General features: G+C 39.5%; 1 protein-coding gene across 2 annotated transcripts in view; it reads left to right on the forward strand.

The window, feature by feature from the left end:
• The window catches only part of fibcd1b (fibrinogen C domain containing 1b), a 154,739-nt gene extending 134,627 nt beyond the window's left edge, over window positions 1-20,112 (forward strand). For both annotated transcript variants that reach the window (XM_032570021.1, XM_032570022.1), the window contains 2 exons: window positions 10,930-11,109; window positions 14,193-20,112. In XM_032570021.1, the coding sequence (XP_032425912.1) occupies window positions 10,930-11,109; window positions 14,193-14,458 (446 nt within the window). In that variant the 3' untranslated portion in view covers window positions 14,459-20,112. The remainder of the gene's footprint in view (window positions 1-10,929; window positions 11,110-14,192) is intronic.
• Window positions 20,113-20,564: the final 452 nt, after the last annotated feature.

Genomic DNA, 20,564 nt, shown 5'->3' on the forward strand with positions numbered 1-20,564 from the left:
AATAAATAAAAAGCTCAGGGCACAAAATACACGTATTTTGTGGTGGATTAACATTTAATTATACCTTGCATGAGAGCTCTACCATAATAACTTTCTCTCTTCCATCTCACTCTATCACTTAATAGCTCCATTGGGCTGCCACAAAAGCAGCAGCGCTTTCAACTGCTGAGTGCTTTTGTGGTCCTTTTTACCATAGCTTTGTACGTTTGCAGGCTCCAATTAAATACGACCCATGACACTGAAATAATTTTAAAAGAATGCCCAAACTTGGTTGAGCTGCGTCCCGTTTCTCCCGGGGTTTTAGTGCTGTCATTTCTCTGTTAGGAGTCAAAGAGAATAATTATCTTCCTCTTTTCACACTGTCAGCCTAAACACCATTCATCAGATCTACAGGGCTGCATCCCTACCTCTGTAGAACTCGTGTCAAACCTCCACCGTCTGTGTCAGTGTGAGGCGGCACTTATTAAAGCCACTAGATTTAATTTAGGAGGAGGGGGAGGAATGCTGGAGGTCTAAAATATGCAGCTCAGCGAGCTATCCGTAAACCAGAAAGATTCGGAGGCAACAATATGTATTAATAATATATTGCAAAAAAAAAAAAAAGTCTGCCTTCAAAGATGAGGCAAGAGATTCCTGGAAGCAATAACGAGGGCGCTGCTGGCAGGGCAGCACGAACATTCAGAAGATCGTCTCACCAAAAGCTGGAGTCGGCCTGGGGGACGGCACCCTGTGTTCACAGCTAAACTTATTGTGCTGAGAGTATTCAGACTTGAAGTACTTTTGAATATTGTGAAATCAGCCGGTTGTGCATGTCTTCTATCTGTTGGAAGGAGGATAATGTGCACGAGTGCAACTAAAGGAGAGAATGTGTGCAGGCCTGTCATCCCTTTTGTGCTTCTTGAAATGCACAACAGGACTGGGACCATAGCAGGCCCTATTAGAGGCCACATATTATTTTATCTACAGTCTTAGGATTTGCCGTTCGAGGCGAAAAGGAAGAAGGGACCCAGGATTTGCACTTTTTCCAGCTCTGTGCGTTTGCAAAAAGATCCTCATGAGCCCTCCTCTTCAAAGCCTTTCAGTGAAATGTGTTAACCAGTCTGTTTGTTTCTTTCTATTTCTAAAAATCAGTCCAAACCAAAGTCCAAACAGGTTCTCTGCCTGTCTGTCTAAATGAAGCGTATTCCTAGAAAAATTCTCTCAAAACTGAAATCGGGCCTGCAGGAGTTTGCAAATAGGTAGTGTGTATGCACACCATATTTATTTTTTTCTGAATGTACCTTGTACTCACAGCCTAGCAACAGTATATCATTTTAAACTTATTTTTTTCTACCGCATTTGCACAATCTGTGTGATGGAAATCATAATGGTGGCAGAAATCAATTAAAATTCTTTAATCACGTTAACTGCAGAGTCTATATGGAGTTAATCATATTTTAATCAAAAACCGAGAATCAACAAACGAAGCAACTTTTTCAATTCAAAAACCCTTTTTGCCACAGAGTTAATCAATAAATAGATATATGAACTCAACAACAAATATTTACTTTTAATCAGCTTTTTAATTTATTTAACCATCAAATTGGTGGAAAGGGCTATTATACCCATTCGACTTTCAAGTGTTTCTGATCAGTCATGGAGTTTCTTAAAAAACAAAATGCTTCTTTACAAATGTGGTCTCTGAAAGCTGACATCACAACTGGGGTCGTCTGTAGTTGCTGCAACATGTTTTGCATTTAGATGGTATGGCCCTAAATTACAAACAAGGCAATTTTATGTTGCAAAATTAAAATGCCTATAGTTCTAGACCAGTTCCCAACCTTATCCCTGCTGAGGGAGAAAAAGCACACCCAGATGTATATATAAATATATATATTTTTTTTTTTTCATATATTAAAAGCTGTATCAAGTTTTTATAACAAGAAATAGTCACAAATTACCCTTTCCTCGCATAGTGGCAGCCCCCTTGTGGATAAGAAAGCAGCAAAGGCAATGTGCTGTAAACTCTGTTGTAAATACCAATGTTGGCCACTGGAGACTGTGAGGTGGGAGGAATGTGTTATTCAAACACATCTGTCATTCTGTCTCAGTAACCTTAAACAGACGTGTCAAAATACCATGATGAATACACAAAATCTGCATTCTTATGTGAAGCTCAGTTCTTCCTTTTGTGTTCAGCATGTTTTGCAACAGTACATAAAAATGCAGTAAGAATAAAATAAAACATTTTTCCTACATACCTTTGATGGGCCTGCAAGTGATGATGTTGAAGATCCTGAGCATGGCGACAACATATACGCTAAATATACTCCCAGAACAATTGTAACTTGCTTCTTCTTTAACAAAGTTTACGATTTCCTTTGCATCATTAACGTCAGCTTACATTCTAAATTTATGTCACACAGAGTTGGTGAAAAGCAATTAAAAACCACATGAAATGCTCAATGCCAAGAGAATGTGCAAATCATGAGTTTCTGTCAACGTTTTAAATGATCTATAAATATCCAACATATGAAAGACAGTTTTTTTATATCACCACTTTGAATAAAAATACCTTAGAAATACTTCTTCATGCCAATTTTTTTTTTTTCCTGTGGATAAGAGTTGCAAGGAGAGCATAAAATTAGAGTTCAGCAAAATATGTGTGCTAGCTTTGATAAGGCCTTAGCAGGATGTGTTGATTCAATATCTTACTGACTAACCCAAGTGCTGTTGAGCTTTAGGTCAACAAGCTCAAAAGCTAGACTTTCTGCTACATAGGTAGCATCCCTGCTTCAGTCAAGTGGCCAACACCATCACACTGTTATCAGCAGGTTTTACTTGTCAGCATAGTGTTCCTTTGCCTTCAATGCTGCTAGTTTTACTGCAAATATAACAAGATGCACACTTTCCAAATTTTTCACCAACTGTATTTTTTTCCCCCAAATATCTATGAACTCAGGTTATCTTTGTTTGATAGCAGAATTTGTTTGATGTTCTGAAACATTTAAGTTTGAGAATAAAGCAAAATGAAGGGAAAGGCCTTGATAATAAACCAGGGCTTGATGGATTATAACGTCAAGCTCCTCGTGTTTTTAAAAGTGATCAAAGTTACAAATATGTTCACATCTTCATAGTTTTCTCAGAAAACTATAACCGCAAGACCAAAATGCAACACTATAACTATAACACAAACGGAAAAGAACAAACTGAACAGTAATATGGTTTGGCCAGATTTAAAGCAGAGTAAGGTTATAAAATATTATCTCAAGCTTAAATATCTCACAGAGCATTATTCATGATCTAAAAATGGAAAGAGTGGCGCAGCTGTGCAAACCAAGGCTCAAGACGTGCATATGTGATAGATAGACATACCGCAGAGAATAGAATCAAACCGTAGTTCCACGTTGACAATTTTCAGACTTTTTTTCAGTTGAAAGACGTCTCCTTTCTCTTCCACTTCACAATTATGCACTTTTGTTGGTACATCGATCACAGTTCTTGCAAAACCACTGAAAATAGTGGTTTTAAAGTGACAGACTTGTGAAAAAATGTTGAGGATACTGTAATATTTTACTCAAATATATCATTAAAACTTCATGTGAACTTTAAGCGAAATGTAAACTTCCCAAACACAGTTGCAAACAACCGTGCCCGTGTCGGGTGTGTGACTGTTAATCACAACAAATGCTTTTTCACTTTTGTCCCAGCCAAATGTCACATTTGGCTCAGAGAGTTCAGCACACACCCGCCTGTGTTTTTCTACCCGCATTCTTATCTTTCGATGATGAGAGGAGAGCCGGCGATTGCAAGTCTTTCGTATTCCCCAAGAGGAAGCTCTTCAGCAGACCCCCTCAATCAGGACGTGGCGGACATCCCCCGTCCCCGCCCCAGTAGGTGAGGGTCACTGCCACTGTCCTTGTGGCTGTATGGGAGCAGCCCCGTCGTCTCCTAACTCCCCCTTTATCGACAATCTCTGTGGAGTAAAAACAGCTTGGCAGGAAGATTAAGCAGGAGTAGGGGGGGTATGACAAACGAGGGAGGGGTTGGGTTACAGTAGTAAGGGATGGCGAGGAGGAGATGGAAGAGCACTGCTCCTTTTCTCCTCTAATGCTGGAACAGTCTCTGGAGCTGCCCCCCAGCAACAGAGGGAGAAAAGCATGATGAATAATTAACTTTGAGAAATGTCACAAATGGCAAAGAGGAGTGTAATCTTTCCTCTGTTGGGTTTAGAGATCTGCTTTTTTTTTTTTCTTTCTGTCTCTTTATGCCCTGGAGTTCTGTCGAGGCTGTGAGCTCAGATCTCCGAACCGTCCCGTAAAAGCATCCGATACGTCACTCGCACACTTTTTAAATAAAAGCAAATAAAACATTAATATTTGGACCTTTTAGCACTAAAGCATAGGCATCCCACGAAGATGTATTTATTTTTTTCTTTCTTTTTCCTTATGAAGTCATTGATGTCAGTCTCATTAGCTGGAAAACTGCATTTAAAGTGCAGGGATCCCTGTTGGTAATGGTTTAATCAATGTCAGGAAGGCTTGCACTGTGTTTCCCCTCTCCGTCTCGAAGCGAGTGTGCCCTCTTGGAACGAATAAAAGATCAAAATAACAAATTACTCTCTTCAAGTTCTAAACAGGCTAAGTTTGTCCTCCTTCCTCTCAACCTCAGAGCTGCGAAAATGAGTTATGGATTGCTGTGACCTAGTTTAAGGAGCTAATTGCGTATATATATAATTTGTTTTGCAATATTTTTTTTCTAAATCTATTTCCGAAGAGACCAATATCTCGGCTCCCATGTGTAACAGTGCTCCGATTTTGGAGTCGGTCTGCTTTTCACATGCAGCAGAGAAGACGCACTGCGTCCTCTGTCTATCTGATATTCATAATAATGGTCATGATAAGGATAATTGTAGGATTTCAGCTTAAGTGCTATTTTTAACAGTGTAGACATAGTAGCCTTTAGCCCTCGCTGTTGCAAGTACAAATGAAATTATAATAATGAAATCCTTTAAAGTGCTAAGAAAAGGCATTCACCTCCTGAAAGATCTCCTCTGTTTCCATTTCTTGTGGCCGTGAGTGTTCCTGTTCATCAAGTTGATCTTATCAAAGATAAATTTAGTAAAGTAAAAAGAAAAAAAAAAAAGCTTTTAAATCATAATATCCGCAGTAAGGGCCATTATTCCCAAATGGAGAAAATGTGGAAGAGAGGTGAAGATTCCTAGGAGTGGCATGCTCTCTAAAATTACATCAACAGTGCATCAGTGTCTCATCTCGGAACAACATCTAAAGTGATACTTGACCATGTGAAACTTCTGATGGGATGTTTACCTGTGACAAAAAAGAAACTAAGGTTTTCTAAGATCCACATTTGCCAAAAAAAAAACATTTTGATGATCCCCACTGCTTTTGGACAAACAGTTCTGTGGGCTGACGAGGCAAAAGCTGAGTTTTTTTAATGGCGTGCTTCCGTTTGCACCTGTCGTAACCAATCGAATCCAGGAACATGTTAGCAGCCAGTCGTGATGGTGGCAGTGTGATGGTGTGGGCTGCATTGTTCCTTTAGGACCTGATGACCTGTTGAAATCACAAATTGTGCTCTCTACCCGAAAATCTTCAAGTTTTGATGCATGGTTCAAAAACACTTGGATATCGCAGCTGGACGATTATCCAAGCCACACCTCTCATTGGCTCGAAATGGACAAAATGATGATTTGGGGGTAAACTTCTTAAAGTGCAGACTTGAACCTGCAATCCATTTAATCCTGAAAACTATACAAAATGGCTGAATTAAAATTATTCTGCAAAGAGGAGTGAGGAGACATTCTTCCATAGGAAGATGGCCACCATTGCCACCAAGGTGGCGAAATCCGTTAGGAATCTATTTTTGCACATTGGGCCAGGTTTGTTTGGATAACTTTTTCTCTTAATAACTCAAATTAAAATTTCTGTGAAACCTGTATTTTGTATTTACTGATCTTACCTGTAAGAGCCTAAACTAAATTTTGTGAAGATTGTAATTATAATCTAAGTTATTTGTTTTTTGTGTAGAACTTTGCTGATTTGAGGTTGTTAACATGTTTGTTTGTCCTGTGGGTGGGGCTAAAGGGAAAGAAAGTTCCAGATAGACAAGAGACAAGTAGGGGAGTGAAGCCAAACAGTCTTTTGACCCCCGTTAACCAACTCATGGATAAGTTGCTTTTGATTCCATTTTTGTTGCTGTACATGTTTCATTTTGTCTAAGTAAACCTTTAAACGCAAGCCATTCCTGATATATATATATATTTTTTTACTGGTTAAGAATTAAGTCGGAGATGACGAGAGCGTCAGACTGAGGTTTCACTCAATAAGGATCTACATTACCTTTGTCGGTTAGATCTGAAAAATGTAAGACTGACGAAACTTATAAGGTAGATACTGCAAAAGAAGGAATAAAACATTTTTACTCATCACGTTGCAAACTGGTTAATGAGATTCCTTATCTGTAAATGCATTGATTCTTTAAAATGTCTACTGGTTGTGTTGTTTATCTTCCTTTCAGATGACGTTAATTATGCCTGCTTTGTATGTTGGCAAAAGGTAGACATTCATCTTTACAACACAAAGGTTGAGACCTTAATGATGTACATAGTTAGACCCATTATGCTGCCAAGCACTCAGAAAAGCTGAAAAATGTAGACGGTGCTGGATTGCTATTTTGGTACACATCAAGGTTACAATGAATAATGTGCAGTACTACAGTATTCATCCACACAGTAACAACGTCTTCATACTTTTCAAAAGATGATGGTGATCAACATTTCTTCTGACTTTCTGAAGGCTTTTTTTTGTTTATTTTGTTTAGGTAATGGCTTCTTTTTGTCTTTTTTTCTGTACAGACACAGCTACCATGAAAAGACAAAAATAACAGAGGTTCTTTATTACCGGAGGCCAGTTTAATACCATCCAGGCCAGGTGATTGACAAAGCAGTTTATTTTTTCAAAGACTCTTGTTCAAACTTCTGTCTTATCATAATCTAAAAGCAGTGAAGTATTTGTTGTTTGTTAGCTAACTTAAATATACTTTAGCACCAAATTAATTCATTATATTCCATTTTAATGGTGTTCATTTTATACATTGGTTTGATCTTTAATAAAATATAAAATAAAAGGAGCAAACTAAATAACTGATTTACAAAACTCTAGACATTTTGAGAAATTTAACAATTCTGATTTTGCAAAATCATTTTGACTTTTTTTCAAAATGGTCTTCAAGATCACATAGGTGTTCATTTGTGACCTCAGATGTGTTGAAAATCTCAGTTTCAGTGACCATTGAAATACTGAGTTAAACTGATTAAATAAGCAGGAATTAAAGTCCAAAAATAAGAATGACTCAATAGATTTGCAAAGTTGTGCCAAAGTAATAAATAGTAATAACAGTAATAACAGATAAATAACCATAAAAAACTGAAATTGCCTGCATAATTTTGTTCCTGTTTATTGTAGCTACAGTGCTGTGTCATTCCTAATGTGACATGATTCATAGAACTGCAGAATGGCAATCTGGAAAATCTTTTTTTTTTATTATAATCAAGTCCTTTTTTTTATTTCCTCCAAGTATAAATAAGAATCATTAAAGTAAAAATAAACATTTTAAACAGTTTTTCCCTCCTTCGGGAAGACAGCGTGCAATTATTTACCTCTTTGGGTTGTTTATTTTCAAACTGCAGGAATCATTGCTATGTATAATTTAAATTAGTCAAGTTTCTGGAAATTAATTATTGCTGTCAGATTTTTGTTTACCATTAATAATGCACTGTAGGCTGCGAACAATAAATCAAGACAAATAACAACATGAAATTTGCCAGGAAAAAATATATATATAGGTGAAACCTGATTACTCAGCTAAAAAAAATGTATATTAATTTTACTGAGCTTTTAGTTAATGCTGAACCAGTGCAGAAAGAGAGCAACAGGGTGTCCCCTATGGAGCAATCAGCATGTTAATACTGCAGCAAAACACCTTAAAATCCTCCCTTGCATTAGAGCTAATTTCAAATACGCTAACAATAGCATTTAATTAACGCACACTTACACCTGAGCATTAAGACTTTAAGCAGCAAAGTCTCTGTTGTTATTTCTCTTGTCTTCCTTTTTAATTATTCTGAATTGGCGTCTCGCTGAGATTCTCTGGGGCTTTAATTAGGAACTGAATTAAAGTTGTGTAAATACAGTTGGAACGCTGGAGAGTCTTTAAATAGAGCCGTGTTGCATCTGCAATTTCAGCTTCCCTTTTTTCTGGAAGAGAAAACATTCAAAGTCTTTTGAAGTTTTTCAAATCGCTGCGGGCTTCTTCTCCCCGAGGTGATCCCGCAGATTGATACCGTTATTTTTCTCTCCAACGTCGTCTGCGACACCAAAACTATTTCTGTAAATGGGACTTTTTTTTTTGTTGTTTTGTTTTGGGTTTTTTTGTTTCTCTAAAGCTGTGTGAAAATGTGCAAAATTTTGTTTGCACTCCTGCGTCTCCGCTTTCTCGTACGTTGATATACTTTTGCAAAGAAAGGAACTCGGAAGCGTCACGCATAAACTCACCTGCCCGTGGATGTGTTTAACGCCTGATCCTCCTACTCCGATCGTCTGATTTGCTTTGAAAACCAAGAGCATGAGATTTGCCTCCCGTTGGGCTGGATAAAATCCAAACTAAGTGCCTCGGCCCAGACTGCAGGCTTCTGCCTCGGAATAATAATGGGCTCTTTCAGATGTGTTTGTCATCAAATTAGCCCTCCACTTCAGACAAGGTGCTCTCAGAGAGCAGTTCTCGACAGTGATGGAATTCAAATTAGGCCGAGACCGTTTGAGCTTTTTAAGCTTGAAAAAAAAGAGAGAGAGAAAGAGAGAATGAGTTTAATTTGCAGAGGTGATGCACACTGTAGGAGGTAAAAAAAAAAGAATCGCAGCGTTCGGGTTCATTGCGGCACTTTCCGTCCCGCGTTCCAGTTGCTCTTACAGCGATCTATAACTAAAGTTGAAGCTTTCCAAGATTAACGTGTGTGCTGTCAAGTAATGTTCTCCTGATCAAACGCTTATATTGAGTATTTCAAAAGTACATTACAGCCAGACTCTTTAGCACGTCCTGGAAACCTGATTCATTGTTAGTCTTCCTGCTTTGAATTTTTGTCTTTGAGACACCCAGGTAGAGTTCTTCCTGCCTCTCTCTGCTTGACATGCTATTCCTCTTTGATACCTTTGATCAACCCAGGAGGGGAAAAGTTGCCTTGAGAAGCACCATCACTCCAGCACAGCAGGGGGACACCTTGAGCAGGAGGGAGCGCGGAAGAAGGGATGGAAATTCCTGTTTTCTTCCCCTCTGGCACAGTCTGTCTTGCAAGCACATGCTTTCTAAAAGGTTCAGCAGTAATTGAAAGCGTAATTTGGAACTCAAAATAATTCACATGAAAGTGATGGGTATAAACAACTATCTTACCATGGGTAAAATATCTATGTACAGTGCTGAGAAAATGTATTTGCCCATTACAAATTTCGTCTCTGGGGCCAATAAATATTTCTCAACATTTTGATCCCAAAGATTTTTGAAAAAAAAAAAACTTCTCAGGGCTGATGAGACAAAAGTGGAATGTTTTGATGTTTTGGAAATCTTGTGTTTCGGCACAACCACTTTTCATTTAAGACTCGGTGGGTTAGGATAGCCTTTTTTCTGTTAACAAATGAATATATTAATTTGAATATTGCATTCTGAATTGGCTTCATTTGTTTTTGATGAGATGGTACCACTATTGCCCTGATGAAAATAGATCGTGAGTTTGAATCCTGGTCTGTGGTCTTGCTGAATGGAGTTCACATACAATTTGTGTGTGTAGGGTCTCTCTGGGTACTCCAGCTTCCTCCCACAGTCCATAAAATTGATTTTTAGGTACATTTGTCTCTCTAAATTGCCCTTTGGAATGTGTGCAACAAGGCAATACAAAGTGCTCCTGTGCACGGTTGTCACAGGAGAGACAATTGTGCACAGGAGCACTTTGTATTGCCTTGTTGCTGAAAATGTGCTATATAAACAAAATTACCATTACCTTTTTACCTGTGTGACCAGCCTCTCACCCAGTGTCCACTGGAGATAGCCACCAGCTTCCCTTTTGAAACTGCGCAGACAAGTGGATGAATGGACGAATATTTTAGTTCTAATAATTCTTCACATTGGGAGCATCGCTGCTGAAGATAACATGGCCACTAATAAAACACTGAAGTGAGGAAGATCGATCATCTTGCTGCATTGTGTTGGATCGCAAAGTTACATGAACGTAAACACACCGGCAATTCTTAAACATGGCCTTGTAGGCACAATTTGACTTCAAAGGTTTGAAAATTGCTTTGACCAAGATAGAATATTGAATTTAAGTCTGTGAGGTGGGTTCAGTGCTTATGTTGGAAAAAATGTTAAAAAGTATACGGAAATTAGTAACGGAGTACAGTGGGGGGCTTTTTTATTATTTGCACATATTAAAACACGCAAACACCAAAACGGGTTAAACTTCCTTTGAAATGGTTGAACTTTGAAGACATTTGTATAAACTATAGATTCCTCTGATAGAACATGCACTGAAGGAGTTAAACTTTAAACTCAGAGCCCATGCATCCCACTAAATGATGAACTCTGTTTAAAAAAAAAAAAAAAAAAAAAGTCTCCATCTTCATTCCAAACAGCCGTGTGAGTGCATCACCTTTAAAAGGACTCTCTAATCTCGTTTCCGAAAGAAACCCAACACATGCAGAAGAAGGCTCTAAATGGGCAAAAATATATATCTTATTTCCAGAAAATGCATGGCGGTGAGACAGAGGACTGAAATAGCTTCAAATTGTCTGTGGAGAACAAGCAGGATACTTTGTAATGGATTGTTTTTGTCTGGGTGTCACTCCTTTTTTTTTGTTTGTTTTCTTTTCTCCCCTGCAGGGTTGAAGCAGATTCATGCCCTGTCCATCCAGGGGAACTATGAGCTGCGCATCGACTTGGAGGACTTTGAAAATAGCACAGCGTACGCCCATTACGGCACCTTCGGTGTGGGTCTCTTCTCGGTGGACCCTGATGATGATGGATACCCTTTGACGGTTGGAGACTATTCTGGCAACGCAGGTACGTACCGTACGTACTGTAGGTTCTGATTTTCTTGCGAGATGTGCTGTGCTTTTGCTATCACTAGACTCTTCAAACTGAAATCTAGTGTTATTGCTAAAACCAGAAGCAGGCGACACCTACAACCGGCTCCTCCTCCATTCTACCTTCAACTGTGATAGCAGTGCAGTATTTTTACAGCGCAGGAGGCGTGTCCGCTGCTTAAGGAGTGCAGTTTCTTACACACACACACACACACACACACAGAGAACGAGAGAGAGGGAGAGGTACAGAAAGTGGTGTTGTCTCTGCTCCCTAACCATCAGATCCAAGCCAGCTACCTGTCACCTTGATTAAATTACTGGCAATTAATTGCACAGCTTGACCTGCAGCGTAAACAAAAACCTGCCACTGAAATGAAGAAGCAATTTAAGGCACCTGTGGGGAGCACCGCTTCGAGAACACTGAGAGAACGGGGACAAATATGAGAGATGCAGAAGGGAGGAGTTGGGTTGGAAGGAAAAGCCAGAGGAAGCAGGTGTACCAAAAGATGAGCTGGGCTAAATAAAAACCCGGATAGTTCTGTCTATAGTGGCTTGCAAAGCTGGCACTCCCAATAAAATAAAATCCCAATAAAATGGAACACATTTTATTAGGATTTTATCTAATGGATAGCTGTGAAGTGGAGAAAAATTATGCCTTGTTTTAAAAAATTGTTTCCAAATAAAACTCTGAGAAGTTGACCAGCATTTTTGTTCCATCCAACTTCATGCTGAACCTAGCATTACATTCATAAACTTTACTGATTACCTGTATAACTCGCCTAATATCATCAAATCAAAACATTTTAGTGGCCTTCCAAACTCGCGACTGTGGAATGCAATACCCAGTCCCACCTACAGAGTTCAGACTTTCAAAAAGCAACTAAAGACATTCCTACTTCTAGAATAAGACTTTTTGTTAAACCTGAGCTGTTACGACATGCGTTGTCTTTTTTTCCACTGTGTTTCACATTGCTGCCTATTATGTTGGATTTACCCTTCTTTTAATTTGTGACTACTGTTTTTAAAAAAAATTAACTTTTGCTTACTTGCTTCAGTATTCGCAAAAAGTCCCGTTTGAATGCAGTCCATTTAAGCGAATTCAAGCTCCCAAGAGACCATGTTAGCTTCCCTCCAGGTTTTGCTGCTATTCTTATTAGGACCATGTACTGCTGCTGTCCTTCTCTGCCTGTTCTCCGATCAGCCGACAGGTGCTCATTTGCACCATGAGCAGCTGGATCGTAATGGGCATCAGAGGAGGCTGCCGGCCCCCTCAAACCACCAAGGTGACACCCGGTGCCTTGTAAATGAGCCTTTAAGTGCCACTGTTGTTTTTCCTCCTCTGCCTACGCCCTCTGGACATCAACCTGTTGTTGACACCACTGGGGGCTCTCCCATCTCCCCTTTGCTCCATTCACTAAATATTTTCCTCCCAACGCCAAAACGGATGGAAAACATGAATACGAGGTGTGCCGTCAGGTTATTTTTTCCATCTGAGAGGGTTACCATAGTAATGCCAAATAGGGAGTGTGAACGGGGCAGAGCAAGAGGGAGGGTGGAGGAGTTTCACAGCCACAACCCGAGCAATTAAGCGCTGTTTGATGCCCTCTCTGGCTGTTAGTGATCACCCGATGGCTGGTAAGCAGCCTTTCATTCGGCTCACAGCTTTGTCCGTCTTTTCACTTTCTAGCCCCCGATGTGAAGTCAGCTTTGGAAATAAAGGGGAGAAAAGAGATGAACGGAGCAGCGTGGGGGGAGTTCATTGCACATTATGAGCTCTTTGAACATCCATTTGCAAAAAGAAATCAAGAAAATTCTGGCTTACTGCTGCATCTCTGAGGACGTTTCTCTCATTTTACTTGTAAGTCTTTAAAAGCAGGGGCTTTTCAGAGCAGTTATCATCGTTGAGAAATTGCCAGCGAGAAATCTTTATGTGGTGGGACGATGTTTCCAGCTCAGCAATTTGATTGTGGGGATCAGACTTAGCATCCAGACCATGATTAAGGGCACTTGGCTGTGCCGCATCCCTGCAGTGGTCTTACATCACTGTCATATTCACAATCGTGGGCTGGAGAAAAGCGGGCCCTCTCATTGATTATGCTTTTAAAGCTTTTTGTACCAGCAAAAAGAGGGGGGGGGGAAATGAAAGATGCCCGGAAGAATGAAATCAAGATATGACATTATGCCACTGTTAAAACATTTACATCGAAAAATAAACATTAAAGCCTCTCAGAGTGCCACATATTCAGATGAAACCATCAAGCGTGTGTTATTAAAAGCCATAAAGGTCACAAACAAAAGTTTGATGAATTGGCTGCCAAGTGGCCTGACCTCCCGCTTCAGATAATGAGAAGAAAATATTCTTCAGAACAGTGGAGCTCTATTTTTATTTCTTTTATTCTGTTTACCCTAATGGGCAATTTATTATTTTGCCTATTTAAAATAACTGTGAATATATGCAATCAGAATGAGATCAAAGAAAACAGCAAAGCAACAAGCTTTGCAAATGAGAAAGAAGAAGCTCACTGCCTTATCTGCTGCATCTACTGGGCAGCTTTTTGTGAAAAAGCCTCAACATCAGAGCGTCAAGGAAAAACCAAACCCCAAATTGCCCAAAAATTGGAACCAAGTCCTCCGGAATACACAGGTGTGACAACACATTCGAAACCAGGATGAAGGTCACTCTTCCAGCACTACATACAGCCACTTGAAAAATGGAAGAGCTTAGACCAGTTTAAAATGGCCTAGTCAAAGCACAGACCTGAATTTTAAAAGCAATCTCTGGAAACACTTAGAACCTACTTTTTATAGTTTGACCAAGCTACTTTTCCTAAGATGTTGTAATGTGCAAAGTTGATAGACATAACCCAAAGTGTTGTAACTGCATTGCGGTAAAAAATATATATTTTTGCGAAAAATTGTGAAAAATCTTCATCCGATTCCTTCCACTTTCCCTATTAAGGCTACTTTGCGTTTGCGTACCAAATAAGATCTGAATAAATTGACGTTTGTGGTACCAACGTGACAAAATGTCAACAATCAAAACCTTCTGCTTGTGTTTAGGTGACTCTCTTCTGAAGCACAACGGCATGAAGTTCACCACCAAAGACAGGGACAACGACCACTCTGAGAACAACTGCGCCTCGTTCTACCACGGCGCCTGGTGGTACCGAAACTGCCACACATCCAACCTCAACGGCCAGTACCTGCGCGGCCAGCACACCTCCTACGCCGACGGCATCGAGTGGTCCTCCTGGACCGGCTGGCAGTATTCCCTCAAGTTCTCGGAGATGAAGATCCGTCCCACCCGTGACCCCGACAATAAATAAAACTCATAAAAAGGAGGAAGAGGAGAAGACGAGATGTTTTTGGATCATTCAGAAGAAATATATATATATAAAAAAAAAAAAAAACATGGTTTTTGACTGATTGAATTACGTGTCTTCACATTGTTTATTATTTAAGTTTAGTTGACTGCAGTTGACTCCATAGCTTCCTCCTTCTTGCTCCCTCATGTCTGTTACTGCCATGATGCTTTCTTTACGGAAGATTCTAACCATGATGCCCGTAGTTTTTATATTTTACCTTATAAAACAGCAAAGTCGAGCCTTGAGCCCACAATCTACGTTGCTGTCTTTCCTCAGTCTAAAGCTGTGGTCCAAACCCGCTGCAGTATCATCATATTCTCTTGACTTTGACCCCCCCGCCCCTCCTCATCCCAAATCTTTAGGAGCTATGGTTGGAGAGCGTTCAATCACATATAATGGAACAAGTCCCTTCCCAAAATGCAGGCAGAAGATGCACATTCTTGGGTTTCATCTGCGTGAAGGGAAAGCTCACCGGTGCACTTTGATACATTTACATCCCTTATCTGTGTGAATGAGACCCAGCAGGGTCGTGGCAATGAGGCGCCCTTCCTCAAATAATGAGGGGGAAAAAGACAGAGAAGAGGAGGAAACGAGCTCACAGGAGTTAAATTGGCTGAAGGAAAAGGGGGACGGAGTGCATCAAAGGGGACGAAAGGCAAGCGAGGAGAGCATGAGGCGGCGTGAAAAGAATGAAAAACGAGCACAGACAAAGAAAAGAGACAACGGAGGATCTCGTTCGTCTGACTTGGGCCATTAGGGAGCATATTGGGCACTTTGTCTGATCTGCCTGCCAGCTGAGTACTGGCCAACCGATGCAACATCGCAGATGGAAACACAGCACTTTTTGTGTCTGTTGCGCGTGTGTAGGTGTGTTTGCGCGGATGATCGTGTGTGTGCACGTCTCTGGCTGAAAGACAAACAGACAAAGCTCTCTCTAAGACTCTCAGTTTCCTGTCAGGAAGTCAGAAGAGTGACTGGACTGAGCACAATGTAAAGCACATGCATGGCTGGCACACCTTCGCTCCGTTCACATACGTGTCAGAATTAAGAGAAGAAAAGTCGTGTCAGATCAGGTTTATAAAGAAATGGAACGGTTCCACATTCCCAACTCATCAGACTGTCCTCTCGTTTTCAGGTGTTCAATATGAGATTTTTTTTCCAAATTTATTTTGCGAGTGTAGCTGGTTTTCTGCCGTCATGCAAACGTAGAAAAAAATTGATTATCAAAGGGAAAAAAATCTTTTCCTATTGGCTGTTTTTTTCTTTCTTTTTTTTTTGAGTTCAAGTTCTTCAGTTTCTCGTGGCAAAAGTCAAAATTGCCTCAAGCTAGAATGAAAAACCAGAGATGGGGGGGGAAAAAAATACAAAGCCATCACATTGGTGAAAAATTGTGCAATCGCTGCCCCGTATTTTTTTTATTTTTATTTTCTCTTAAGCACTGTCAATCCTGTTGAAGCTCTTTTTTGGATGATGTAAGAAAGCTTTAAGATATCTGTAGATTCTACTGTACAGCTTGTATGACTTTCAGAGCATGTGAAACATTTCTTACTATGCGAAAACACAACGAGAGAGCACATGGACTTTAGAAAATCCAGCTGTGACAAAGAAAGAACTTTTCCTCCTTCTTCTTCCCCATGGTTGGCGGTGGGGACTACTGATCTGAAGGTTGAGCACAAGGAAAGATGAGGGTTGTGATTATCCCTCAAACACATGCTTTATTTTTTTCCTTCTTCTTTTGTGAAAGAACAAAGCAAAGGCACGTTTCAATATTTGGGAACATTAGCGGCCTCGCGGGACACTTGCGACCTTTTCTGGATTCTCTTCTTTTGGACAGCAAGACTGGACTGCACTGGACTTTGAATGTGCGCTGAGTTTCATGTGTAGCACCAAGCAATGTTGCGCTGAATACCTCCGACGCTGGACCAGCTGTGAGTGTCTCCGGACGCCGCGCCCCGTGCTCTCTGCGGCAAAATCGGCTGCGTACGGCACGTAAAAAGCTACCCAGTCGCGACTCGGTGGACAGCTGGCCCCTTTTCTTCTTCATCAAAAGCACAGACACTCGTGTTATAAAAAAGAAATAAATACTGAAAAAAAAAAAAACAGATGTTATTATGGCACAGAGTTTGAGGACTGATTTTAAGTTTGTAAAATAAGGCACATAAAGAGAGGGAACTGGACTGCAAGTGTGAATGTAAACAAATAGGCGTGTGTGTGTGTGTGTGTGTGAATGTTTGTTTCTCTGCGTGACAGAGCGTGTGTGTTTGTGTGCATTTGTTGTGTGTCTGTGCGTACACATGAGAAAGAGCATCTAAGTGAATTTGAATATCCTTGGAAAGTAAATTTTCTTTCAGTTGTACAATTTTGAAAGAGAAGAACTCATATTTTATAGATTTAATGGCCACAGAGTGATGTAACGATGTTTGTGTATATTTTGATCAAAATGGCTGACGGCTAATGAAAACCCACAATTCAATTTATCATAAAACTACAATATTACATAAGACTAATAAGAATATTTATGTTTGAAAGAAATTTGGCCCTACTTAAAAGTATGCCCATATTGTACAGTCACATTCAGTAAGTTAAAATATTTTTGAAAAGTATATTACTGTAACTCGACCCACTAGTTCGAACACATTATTACATGATTACACTTAAAGCGATGTTTCCATGTCTGTTTCGGTCAGTTATGTTTTTTTGTTTTGTTTTTTTGACAGGTAATGAAAACACATTTGAGACCACAATATTACATCAGACCAATAAAAAAATGTTAACACAGAAATGTGGACCTAATTAAAAGTATGTTTTATACATCCTTAAAACATATTTTCAAAGGGCACTTTTGCTTTTAATTCAACAAATCTTATTGGAATGCATATTATTATGATTTTGTAGCCCGGGGAATTACTTAGCCTCACAGGACGCAATAATGTGCAGTATATTTTATTTTCAGTTGAGACAGATTAAACAAAGCTGTCTTGTATCGTACTTTTGTTCAAAAATCTGAACATATGTGCACCAAACATTAAGTAACTACTGTTGCAATGTGGCAATCTCTAAAATAACAGAGAAAATGCACAAAAAAAGAAAATACAATATATAAAAGACAAGAAAAGAAATACAGCAGTGGCCTCTGGCTGCACAAACAAAACACAGAGAGCTGCATTACACCACACTGATTTAGAGCACATGGAATTGTAATATGACTTATTTTTATCAACACTTACATTCCACAGTAACATCTCAGTTCACTCTTAATGCTGGAGCACATCGATGTTCAGACATCTTATTGTCACGTTCGGGAAATGGCCGCCCTGCACCGCACATACAGGTTCCCATCGATTTTCTGCCAAATCTGTCTCCCGCAGATAAAACACGCACAGTTCACATCCAAGTTCAACCACGTAGCCTAGCAACACAGGAAGAAAACAAGATGCATTTCCTGCCCCGTCTTGGGCAACAGCAATCACCTTGAAACACTGCTCTCTGGTGGTCAAAATGTGCAGCACCCGAGACCAACTACCTGCACATATTTAAATGTGAAAAAAAAAACAATAAAATGACATAACTGAACCAAAATAATTCAATAGCATTGCTACTGTAATATAAAAGAAAACCAACACTTTGAAACGGTACACTCATTCACCCAAAATTTACCGCCCGGCTACAATTGTATCTGCACTCAATACATGGCAAGGCCTCTTTTTACATGAATTACTGCGTCAATGCAGCGTGTCATGCAATTGATCGTCCTGTGGTTCTGTTGAGGTTTTAAGCAAGCCAAGGTTCCTTTAATCTCAGCCTTCAACTTGTCTGTATTGTTAGCTTAGTGTGTCTTATCTTCTTCTTGGCGACACTCCATGAATCCAGATGAGTTTGCACAGTGATGCCGTTGTAATTAAAGGAGCTGTCGGTCCTTTTGATGGTTTTAGCAGGTGGGTTAATCAGGTATTGGTAATTGAATGTGAAAAGGATTACAAAATGATTATATGAAATTATTACCAACCACAGGCCAACAGCCAATTTAAAGAAAGGAGAGGGTTTGTTTACTTCTTTCTTCTCTATTTAAAGATTATTAGTGGTATGCTCAGAACAAACTGGTGCACTTTTTCCTTTCTCACAACTTTCTATTAATACGACTGAAAACAACTCTATTAACAGCCTGTTTAAAAAAATAAATAAATAAATAACCATTTATATCTTATGCTTCTGGTGGAGGATGTCCTTACTGTCTGCTCAACAACTATCAATTCAGCAGTCTTTGCCATTATTGGGTAGAGAATAACATTATACATAATTTAAAAAAAATAATAATTATTAGTCCTATGTAACATTCCATTGCAATCAACAAAATAAACAGAAATGTCAGACATTTCATTGAATCGTTGAAATGTACCCCTCTGTGTAATGAATCTATACGAGTTTTTGCTTTTCAAATTGAATCGCTGTAACAAATCAACTTTTCAATTATTATTCTAATTCACCGCGTTGCACCTGTAGGCACATGCTTTGGTTTACACATGCCGATGTGCATGAGCCAGACCAGAGACGAGAGCGGGAGGTGGAGTGTGTCCCAGCGTGGCGTAATGTGACGCTTCTGTCTGACTAGCCTCCCTCTGCTGTTTGTGTTGATAACAGAGAGATTTACATTATTATATTGACCTATTAGTTATTGTGATTGTGAACGCCACCTACTGGTTGCCGTGCTGAACTGCGCCTGTACCTTTGAACCCCCACCCAGCCCCTGTGAACCCGCTCCCCGACACGTTGTGCACACTGTATATGTTACTGCTATGTTCCCCCTTGTTATTTACATGTGCAGACAGCTATTATTTGCCACGCCCTGATCTGTTTTTGTTGTGCGAATGCCTTTATAGTCACTTTCCCTCTCCGCTAGCTGCTCCTGCAGCTTGCTAAGTCTCCAATGGAAGAGGAGATGAAAGAGTGGAATCAGAAGCTCCAATCAGTCCAAGTCACCCTGCTCATTACAGAGCATCAATGCGCTCCCCCTGTTGCCCAAACCTTCTATATTTCTTAGTGTGTTCCTACTTAATTGCCTTAGCCTCTGCTGCCAGCCCCACCCTTCCACCCCATCTCCTAAATTTTCTGTTTATTTCCTCCCACCCTCTCTAATGCTGTGTTTTTTCTCCCGTGCCCACCTCCGTTATCCAGCCCCCTTTCCCTCCATCCTCCGTTTCCTTCATTCCCAGCGCAGAACTAACTATGTTTTCTCTTTCTGTTTTTTTTTTTTTTTTGGTGACGTAAAATAGATTGTTTTTGCTGAATCTTGATACTGTGTTTTAATGTTCTTGTCGACATTTAATAAACATTCACATTTTATAATTGGGGAACAGCATGTGTTTTCTTTTCAGTCTCTCTTCATGTCTGTGCCTATTTGAATGCATTTGGGTTTTAGGTTTTTTTTTGTTTGTTTTTTTTTAAACTAAGCTAGCTAGCACATCTAAATAAAATATTTTTCAAATAAAAAAATCTTGATGGGAATTTTTGGCGTGATAAACTTCAACTGGGGTTAATTAAACTTGTCAAAACCTAAAAAGAATATCTCTGTAACTCTTAATTGTTCAGCTGAACCATTAAAACTTTCCAATAATGTGCTTAGAATGTGTTTTTGTTTTGTTGATCTACCTGTGTGAGACCGTTATCAAGATTAATCTGTAGTTATTCAGGAGAAATGATTAACTTCCATTTAGTTATCTCTTAAATCATGTGCCACCGTAATAGCTCTATAAATCTAATTTCTCCCAGCTGGTGTGTAGCAGTGTTTTTCTACTTTTTTCTAAGCAAGATCTAGGGATTTTATCATGAAGTCATTGTAATTTAAAAAAGGTCATCCTTTTTCATTTCTATGATGTCTGAGTATAGCACAAAACAACAATTTATGTGATCTGTATGTTCTAAAAATATGTAAATCTTACTTTAAGTGTACAAAAATGCATTACAGAGGCTAAAATGTCCATGTTTATTTAAATAGATCATAGCAGAAATGGAAAAACTGTATTTAACAAAACAAAGTACCCTTGCTACTTGCTAATAAAGTAGATAGCAG

This window comes from Xiphophorus hellerii, chromosome 8 (assembly GCF_003331165.1).
Source record: "Xiphophorus hellerii strain 12219 chromosome 8, Xiphophorus_hellerii-4.1, whole genome shotgun sequence".
NCBI classification, from domain to species: domain Eukaryota; kingdom Metazoa; phylum Chordata; class Actinopteri; order Cyprinodontiformes; family Poeciliidae; genus Xiphophorus; species Xiphophorus hellerii.